We start from the raw sequence: 9952 nt of genomic DNA on the forward strand, positions 1-9952 counted from the left end.
TTTCTGAAACGAGTCTGGGAGTGCGTGAATGGGTATACATACAGTATCTGCTGTATATATAGATCCTCCCCTTGCCTGTACCGAACTGCTTCTAGAGTTCAGCTTTAATGCCTGCACAATGCTTACTGATACAAACGTTTGCAGCAGAACATCTCCGGTGACCTTATACACCCCACATATTCCTGTATTTCCAGGGCCTGTGCTTGAGCTATGCTATCACTAAATCCCCAGGTTTCTTTTCCCCAAACACTAATGCAGGTTAGGGGGGGGGTGGGGGGACAGATCTTTCAGCAATTTAACTAACTTCTGACTGAAAGAACCTCAAAACCTGCTACAACTTTTTTTCTTTAAGAGCTGGTTCACATTAGCGCGACTTGTCAGCCTGACAAGTCGCGCTCCCTCGCGGTCCATTGACCGCTACAGGACCCGTTCTAATAGGATCGACACAAGTCGCTCTGACTTAGAAAAAGGGTCCTGTACTATTTCGGGGCGACCTCGGAGCGACTTGCATAGACTTCCATTATGTGAAGTCCCTGCAAGTCACTCCGAAGTCGTGGTGCAATGTAATGCACAAGTCGCCCCCGAAGTAGTAAGGAGTCGTGTCGCCTCAGTGTGAACCGACTCTAAACGTATTCTTCATTCTTAGCCTCACATGCTGATAACAGATCTGGAGTAGTGTCTGCCTTCCAACTACATATGATATCAGCATCTCAGGACTAGCGAACGAATCAAAGAATGGAAGCTTCCATCTTCTAATCTAGTTTTGCACCAGATTCCCTTCAACATCTAGGCTATATAAGGGCTCTTTCACACTGGGGGACTCCACCTGGCCAGTGGAGAATCTCTTGGCTGATCCCTGAAGAGCAGGCGGATGACACAGACAGCCTGCTTTCCCCTATGGACGGTTGGATGTGAATGGACTGCCTGTACGTTTACATCCGACTATCATCCAATCCACTAGACAAATGGGGAACGGATCTCCCATCTCTCTGTTTTAGCAGATAGGATCAGATGTCGGCTGTTTACACCCACCGCTCCATAGAGGGCAATGGATGGTACGATCAGGTCCGCCTAAAAAATTGACAGGTGAACCTGATCAGTCCGCCCATGTGAAAGGGGCCTTAAGCTCACAACACATTACAATCTGCTAAAACAATCTCCTTTGGATCTAAAAACAAGCACATAGCACAAGGGCCTGCCTGATTGGAAATAAATTGGATAGTTTAGGTAGGTATTCATAATACAGTTTGGATAGATCTATTTTACAGAGACTGTATGGTCAGAATGTAATATGCATAGTGAGCATTAATGCTGGGAGTATAGTCCCACTATAAAGATTTGTGTTTCTGAATTGAACCTGCAGGTTTAAATGTCTGAGGTACACTGCCATTAGTGTAGCAACTCCTATTCTCAAAAATGTTGCATGTAAAATTGTAAACATCGCCAATGCATTGTTAGGCCCCTTTCACACGATCAGACAAATCAGGTCTTTCTGCCCGTTTTTTCAGGCGGACCAGATTGGGCCACCCTTTCTCCTCTATGGGGAGGCGGATGTCAGCGAATACCTGTCTGTCATCAGATCCGACCAAATCGGCTGAAAACAGACATATAGGGATATGTTCACCATCCGTCCAGCCTGTCGGATCGGATGAAAACAGACAGGCTGTCAGTTTTCATCCTATCTCCCCATAGAGGAGAGAGGGACTCCGACAGGTCTATCCATGCAAAGTGAGTAGAGATGGACTTGTCACCCGCTTGCTAGGGGAGTCCATTAAAACTCATCTGCCCCATGTGAAAGGGGCCCAACATGCCACAAATACATTGTAAAAATCTATTTTTTTAATTACCTTAAAGAGGAGCAGTCATAGGTATATTCACTTGGCCATGACTCCATTACAAACAGACCTAATTTTGACACTTCTCAATATCGCCACTTTTACAATGAGTTACTGAAAATATTAGGCCTTATTTATCAGTTACGTAAAAAAGAATATCTACACTGTAACCAGAATCCTTATTTTCTAACTCCGAATTTAAAAACATGTCAAGGGCCGAAAACGTGCGCATAATCGCACGCGTTCCCAACCTGCAGGCAAAACAAGCTGCTCATTAGCACACGCACGGGGGTGACATTACACATCACAAAACAGGAAGCATTTTCACATGTTGTGGCACCATGCGGTTCTCTGTAGCGCATTTTAAAAAAAGGACTGGTGTCTTTCTATGCATTTCCTATGGTTACTGAACCCCATTCAAATGAACAGGCTGCTGTTCTCGAGCAAAGTGCAGCAATGTCTTAAAGAGTAACTCCACTTTTGTTGGAAAAAAAAAAAAAATTCCCTCTGGGTGATCTATGTATATTGCAAGGATTTGAACAAATTTTCAGATTCACACTTTTTGTTATTCTGAAGAAATAGCTCTTTGCTTGTCTGTGTGCCAAGCAAAGGAATGGGAGTGACTGTATAATTATCAATCAGCTGCTGCACTTGCAGGGTTACAATGAGGAAAGTAGCACTGTCTGCATCACTTTAGACACGATTTCCCTTTCAGAGTATCTCACCAAAAATGACATTTTTGTTGAAGGGGATGCTCAAAATTTGACTTTTATCCTAGTGCAGACTTCTGGGAAAATCAGTGAGCCAATCACACAAGCAGGAAATGACAATCCTGGAGGATGTTCTCTACACCATCATCTACACCTCGAGGTAGCCATATTACATTACATATTACAGAAAAATCCAATGCTGAAGATTGAAAAGGAAAGGTCATTTTAATAACATTCAATTACAATATGACTTGTGTAGCAATTGTATACGCTGTATTATTTTTTTTTATTTGCTATTTTTTCCCTACGAAAGGTGGAGTTACCCTTTAAATAAAAAAAATAAGGCAATGGCATGCAAAATTATGCTCTCATGTCTCTGTGGCCAAATATGCATCCAAAACTATTGTTTTACACCACAGATACAGCTTAAATATAGAGCGATATTTCTGCTTTATTCAAGCTGGATAAATGGTAGAAATGCACCCTGGATGCACACTTGACCACTGGGCTGTAAAGGAACAATTTGCATGTCTCTACCCACTATCCTACATTAAGGAATATTCAAACTCTTTATTTTTGGACTTGCAGTGAATGTGATGACAGGTAAATGAACCTTCGGGTTACGAAAGTAAAGCCGAATTTCATTTTTAGTGAATGACTTTCCAGCCCATTTCATTATAATCTGTATTCTTGTACCAAAACACTTCCTAAATAAAGTCCACCGCTTTATGTATTATCCTAATAGTTAACAATTTTGTCTGGAGTACAGATGGCTTTTAATTTTACCATAACAGAGTTAGTCTGAATTGGTTAGAAAGTAAACGGTTTACCCCTAGCACTGGCCATGGCCTGAAAAACCGATCCCGATAAATCAACGTCTTGCCTGACTAGCTTAAGAAATTGCCATTTTGCTATAAAAAGCAGCATGCTATGCATTTTAGGTTAGAGCATGGCTGAGACAAAGTGAATTTTCAAACCCCGACAAGCGAGGGCACGTTAATGTAACATATGTCTGGAGGGTCAGGAGCAGTCGGCAAAGCACAGCTGTCCCCCTTAATACTGACTGCCAAGCCCAATTATTAGCAAGACTGCTCCTTAACAATCTATCGGAAACAAAAGGACATTTGATCGACAAAGAAAAGAATTTTGTTTTTATCGCTCTCACTTCATCACATGTTTCAGCTCTGCCTCCTCAAGCCTGTCCTGACCGTGCTGTTTTAGTGGGATAACTGTACAGTAATAAAACATCTGGACGCAAAAATGGAGTTACAGATAGCCGCATTTATAAAAGGTTTCGGTTGCCGAAGATGTTGTTGGGGTCCACGAAATTCTTGACCGACTGAAGCATGCCAATTCCGACATCTGAAATGCTGTCCTTCAACCATTGCTTCCTCAACTTGCCCACTGAAAGAGAGGGAGGGAGGGGACAGAAAAGAGAAAAAAAAATTAAATAAATAAAAATAAATGCTTTGGTATATATCCATGATACAAGCAGCCAATCAATCTTGTGACCATGAATGAATAAACACGGGGTGATAAATGCTTTTATTCAGAAATGAGAAATGTTTTCCTTTATTTGATTTATTGAGCCCACCAGACTATCAAGCTCATTACATTCGCTGTATTCCCAAAGGAAGCCTGCATTCAGCCATCGCCTGCTTTCTCTGCAAACTGCAAAATGCAGATGAGGCTTAGGCAGGGATTATGGGTTGCTTAGCAAATAATGAAATGGTAACTACATTTATTTCCAAAGAACTCAAATCTTAATCTAATGATCTATTAAAGGCAAAAAAAAAAAAAGAAATACACTGAGGAGGAAAAAGTCAAACTGTTCGCTCAAAGTAAAATCTCATGTGTATTTTCAAGGCACCTGAAAAGCGATCATAGTAGCAACATATTATTTTGAGCTTTTACTGTGTTAAGTGCCAAGTGTGCAGAAACATTATTGAAACCTCTATGTGCATTAAACAGCTGGGGACCAGAAAGTACTAAAATGAATAGTTCTAAACAACGTTAACTGGCAAAACTATAACAGGACAAATATACTGATTTGATATGGAAAAAACAACTTCTAGTTAACCCTTTATTTTTTTATTCCTAAATGTATATCGGTTTACATATTAATCATGTTATATTATGCTTTTACCTGTGCAGCAACTTACTTCCATGAAACTAACAGCAAACTACTAAGACACTGCCCAATTAAAAAAAAAAAAACCAAAGACTATTCAAGGTATAACATACAGTTAATAGAAAAATTGCAGTAATTGTGTGTGATCAGAAACATAAAAGATACCCAGTATTCTGTGAAGCCAACAAACTGTACCAATAAAACAAACATGGAAGATTAAAACAGCCAGTTTAATGTTAAAGATATTAACTAGTGATCGACCGATATCGTATTTTTTATATTTTGGTCATCGCATATCGGCATATCCGCCTGATATTTTCGGACATTTAAATTTTTTTTTTTTTTTACAGGTACTGTTGTGGAGGGACCCCCAAACCCCTCCTCTGCACTTAAAAGCATTCAAAATGCTTCATCACTTCCGGGTTTTCACATGGAGACCCGATCAGAGCCGAACACGGCTTTGATCAGGTCTCCTCTTCGGCGGCCGTGCAGGTAGGATGCCCGAGAGGGGGGGGGGGGGAAATGTCCCCTCCTGTTCCTTGTAATGAAAGCCGAGCGGCTTCTCAGCCGCATCGGTTGTCATTACAAGACAGCCGACCGTCGGCTATGGACGCCGGTACCGGGGTGATGCCTCTAGCTGCAGGCATCACTCCGGTACATGTACTTTCCCGATATATCGGCAATATCTGTAACCTCAGGGGCCGATTCTGATATATCGGGGAAAGTGCAGATCGGCCCTCGATAGATCGGCTTTGCCGATAATTGGTCAATCCCTAATATTAACCCCCCAAATAGGTTTCTTTCTATATCCTAAAATCAGGGGGTCTCCAAATAGTTACTGTCCTTCAGACTTTAGGGCGGCCAGATTGTGGCCAGTGGGGGTTGAAAATGTCCCGGGCTCAGCATCAGAGAATAAATATGGCCTCAGGGATGGTGGTCAGGAGGAGGAACAGTACCCCATTGTTGGCATCAGTGGTAGGAATAGTGCCCCATTGTTGGGTGTCAGTGGGAGGAATAGTGCCCCACTGTTAGGTGTCAGTGGGAGGAATAGTGCCCCACTGTTAGGTGTCAGTGGGAGAAATAGTGCCCCACTGTTGGGTGTCAGTGGGAGGAACAGTGGATGATATTAGTAGGAGGAATATTTCCCTAAGGGCCGGATTAAGGCTAGTAAAGGGCCACAGTTTGGAGACCACTGTCCTAAATGATGGCCATTACACTTATTCCCAATACCAGATCTGTGCTATCAACTTGTTGTGATCTCTGGCTTGAGCCAATATCCAAGTTGCCAGGGCTCTGGTGGCCCTAGTGCCAATCTCCCACACTGGTGACTCATTTGAATTTAGGGGGCCCCACTTAGATGAGTGGTGAAATGTCTTCCAGATTATTAAAAAAAACCCCAGTTAAATGTGACTGACTTCTACTACTGACATATCAGTCCGGGTCCTACGTCCAAGCTGCTGCTGCTCTTCACGTGATCAGCCCTCCTGATAACTAGCACAGCAAATTTACAGGAAATAAATCAAAGTGTCTATAAAAAATAATAATAATTCCTCCCCTGTCACAACCTTATTGTTAGTGAAAGGCGTTTTTTTTTTTTTTTTTTTTTAAGTCTCTGGGTTCCCCTCTAATAACAGATAACAATATGCAAAATGTAGCACTCCCCAACCAGAAACAGATTCGTCTTGCTTTTCCTGGACTTGTCTGATAAAAGGTGAAATGAGGTTAATTGTTTAATGTATAATACTCTCTACACTCTCTCATTAGAAAAACCTCTGTCATATTTACACAGGCTGTAGCTGGAATAAAGTGAAAGTGTGTGTTTCACTGCTAAGCTTCTTAAAAATACAAACACCCAGAGGGGAAAGGGCTGGAAGTAGTCAGTTCCAGAAATGAAGTTAAATTAATTGCTTAGGGTAGCCATATGTAGCTCTTGGACTATGATTATATTACTGCTGCAGCCCAGGGATAGGACAAAAAAAAAAAAAGTTTGTTTAAGCACAGTAAGTTAAAAGCTCACCTTCGGGCACAGAAAAAAATGTACTAGTGTTCAATCAGTTCTATATTTTGTTCCCCTAAAAAGCCCAAACCGTCATGCCGACTTTCTCCTACTTAACCTCCGGAAGATTTACCCCCCTTCATGACCAGGTCATTTTTTGCGTTATGGCACTGTGTTACTTTAACTGACAAATGCACGGTCATGCATCTCTGTACCCAAATAAAATGTATGTTCTTTTTCCCCCCACAAATAGAACTTTCTTTTAGTGGAATTTGATCACCTCTGTGGTTTTTATTTTTTGTGCTGTAAACCAAAAATGACAGACCATTTTGATGAAAAAAAAAAAAAAAAACCCACAATATGTTTTACTTTCTGCTATAAAACATATCCAGAAAAAAAATGCTATCATCAATTTAGACCAATATGTCTGCTACATATTTTTGGTAAAAAAAATCCCTTTAGGCGTATATTGATTGGTTTGCGCAAAAGTTATTGCGTCTACAAATTATGGGATATTTTTATTTTTTTTTACTAGTAATGGCGGCAGAGTAGCAACATTGCAGAGGATATTCTGACACTGACAATTTTGACACTTTTTGGGGACCAGTGACACTAATACAGTGATCAGTACTAAAAATATGCACGGTCACTGTACTGACACTGGCTGAAAAGGGGTTAAACATCAGGAGCAATCAAAGGGGTAACTGATTGCTTGGCCATTGATTTACCGTACTGTGAGAGGTGCTTTTACTAGGGGAAGAGATGGAATTTATTCCATGCTTTGCAGGGACACAAATTCCATCCCTTTCATCCGAATGGCAATCTGCCTTGTTTACATGGGCAGATCGCAGTTCTAAATGCAAACAGAAGGAGCAGTGCTACTACCCATACAGTTCATTAACAAAAGAGCTCCCGGGTGCCCGATTCACAGCCGTTTAACTAAGCGCATATGTAGAAAGATGATCCGCACACTGGTAGTTGCGCTTAAACAATCTTCATCTTTATTGAGGAACAAGATCGCAGTTCTGCCTTTTCCTCACAATCGGCGGGTGCCGACGGACATCGAGTCTGCAGCACCCGCTGATCGGCTCCCACTGTGTGTAATCACAGCGAGAGCAAGCCGCCGCCAACTACCTGGAAGTGTCGGATCACACACACACAGTGGGTACGGAAAGTATTCAGACCCCCTTAAATTTTTCACTCTGTTATATTGCAGCCATTTGCCAAAATCATTTAAGTTCATTCTTCTTCCTCATGAATGTACACATAGCACCCCATACTGACAGAAAAACACAGAATTGTTGACATTGTTGCAGATTTATTAAAAAAGAAAAACTGAAATATCACATGGTCCCAAGTATTTAGACCCTTTGCTCAGTATTTAGTAGAAGCCCCCTTTTGATCTAATACAGCCAGGAGTCTTTTTGGGAAAGATGCAACAAATCTTTCACACCTGGATTTGGGGATCCTCTGCCATTCCTCCTTGCAGATCCTCTCCAGTTCTGTCAGGTTGGATGGTAAACGTTGGTGGACAGCCATTTTTAGGTCTCTCCAGAGATGCTCAATTGGGTTTAAGTCAGGGCTCTGGCTGGGCCATTCAAGAACAGTCACGGAGTTGTTGTGAAGCCACTCCGTTATTTTAGCTGTGTGCTTAGGGTCATTGTCTTGTTGGAAGGTAAACCTTCGGCCCAGTCTGAGGTCCAGAGCACTCTGGAGAAGGTTTTTGTCCAGGATATCCCTGTACTTGGCTGCATTCATCTTTCCCTCAATTGCAACCAGTGGTCCTGTCCCTGCAGCTGAAAAACACCCCCACAGCATGATGCTGCCACCACCATGCTTCACGGTTGGGACTGTATTGGACAGGTGATGAGCAGTGCCTGGTTTTCTCCACACATACCGCTTAGAATTAAGGCCAAAAAGTTCTATTTTGGTCTCATCAGACCAGAGAATCTTATTTCTCACCATCTTGGAGTCCTTCAGGTGTTTTTTTAGCAAACTCCATGCGGACTTTCATGTGTCTTACAATGAGGAGAGGCTTCCGTCGGGCCACTCTGCCATAAAGCCCCGACTGGTGGAGGGCTGCAGTGATGGTTGACTTTCTACAACTTTCTCCCATCTCCTGACTGCATCTCTGGAGCTCAGCCACAGTGATCTTTGGGTTCTTCTTTACCTCTCTCACCAAGGCTCTTCTCCCCCGATAGCTCAGTTTGGCCGGACGGCCAGCTCTAGGAAGGGTTCTGGTCGTCCCAAACGTCTTCCATTTGAGGATTATGGAGGCCACTGTGCTCTTAGGAACCTTAAGTGCAGCAGAAATCTTTTTGTAACCTTGGCCAGATCTGTGCCTTGCCACAATTCTGTCTCTGAGCTCTTCAGGCAGTTCCTTTGACCTCATGATTCTCATTTGCTCTGACATGCATTGTGATCTGGAAGGTCTTATATAGACAGGTGTGTGGCTTTCCTAATCAAGTCCAATCAGTATAATCAAACACAGCTGGACTCAAATGAAGGTGTAGAACCATCTCAAGGATGATCAGAAGAAATGGAAAGCACCTGAGTTAAATATATGAGTGTCACAGCAAAGGATCTGAATACTTAGGACCATGTGATATTTCAGTTTTTGTTTTTTAATAAATCTGCAACACTGTCAACAATTCTGTGTTTTTCTGTCAGTATGGGGTGCTATGTGTACATTCATGAGGAAGAATTATGAACTTAAATGATTTTAGCAAATGGCTGCAATATAACAAAGAGTGAAAAATTTAAGGGGGTCTGAATACTTTCCGTACCCACTGTATATATATATATATATATATATATATATATATATATATATATATATATATATATATATATGTATATATATATACACATACACACATATACATACATACACACCCACACGTTGATCTGGCGCACAGTTGTGACCCTGTAACAGTAAAATCACTATAGGGCAGACCTCAACAATGTGTACTAAATGCCATTGATGGCAAACCTTGGCACCCCAGAATTTTTGGAACTTAATTTCCCATGATGCTCATGCACTCTGCAGTGTAGGTGAGCATCATGGGAAATGTAGTTCCAAAACATCTGGGGTGCCAAGGTTCACCATCACTGCTCTATCAGCATGAATTACTTCTGACAATTTTTCCTGATGCCAAGAAAAAAAAGTAGCGACAGGGGAGGGATCTCCAGCAGATTGACAGCTTCAGCTCTGGTCCTGTGTGCAGAGCCCCCTGTCTCTTCCCTCCAATCAGCTCTCAGACCTCTCCACACTGAGCTC

The 9952-nt window shown here is 42.0% G+C and overlaps 1 protein-coding gene across 1 annotated transcript in view; it reads right to left on the reverse strand.

Annotated features, from left to right (window-relative positions):
- Positions 1-3806: 3806 nt before the first annotated feature.
- AGPS (alkylglycerone phosphate synthase) overlaps positions 3807-9952 on the reverse strand; it is a 386322-nt gene continuing 380176 nt past the window's right edge. Inside the window, exon 20 of the mRNA XM_082260060.1 lies at positions 3807-3949. Coding sequence (XP_082116186.1) covers positions 3828-3949 — 122 coding nt within the window. The 3' untranslated portion in view covers positions 3807-3827. The remainder of the gene's footprint in view (positions 3950-9952) is intronic.

This window comes from Pelophylax lessonae, assembly GCF_965119305.1.
Source record: "Pelophylax lessonae genome assembly, chromosome: 6".
Lineage (NCBI taxonomy): Eukaryota > Metazoa > Chordata > Amphibia > Anura > Ranidae > Pelophylax > Pelophylax lessonae.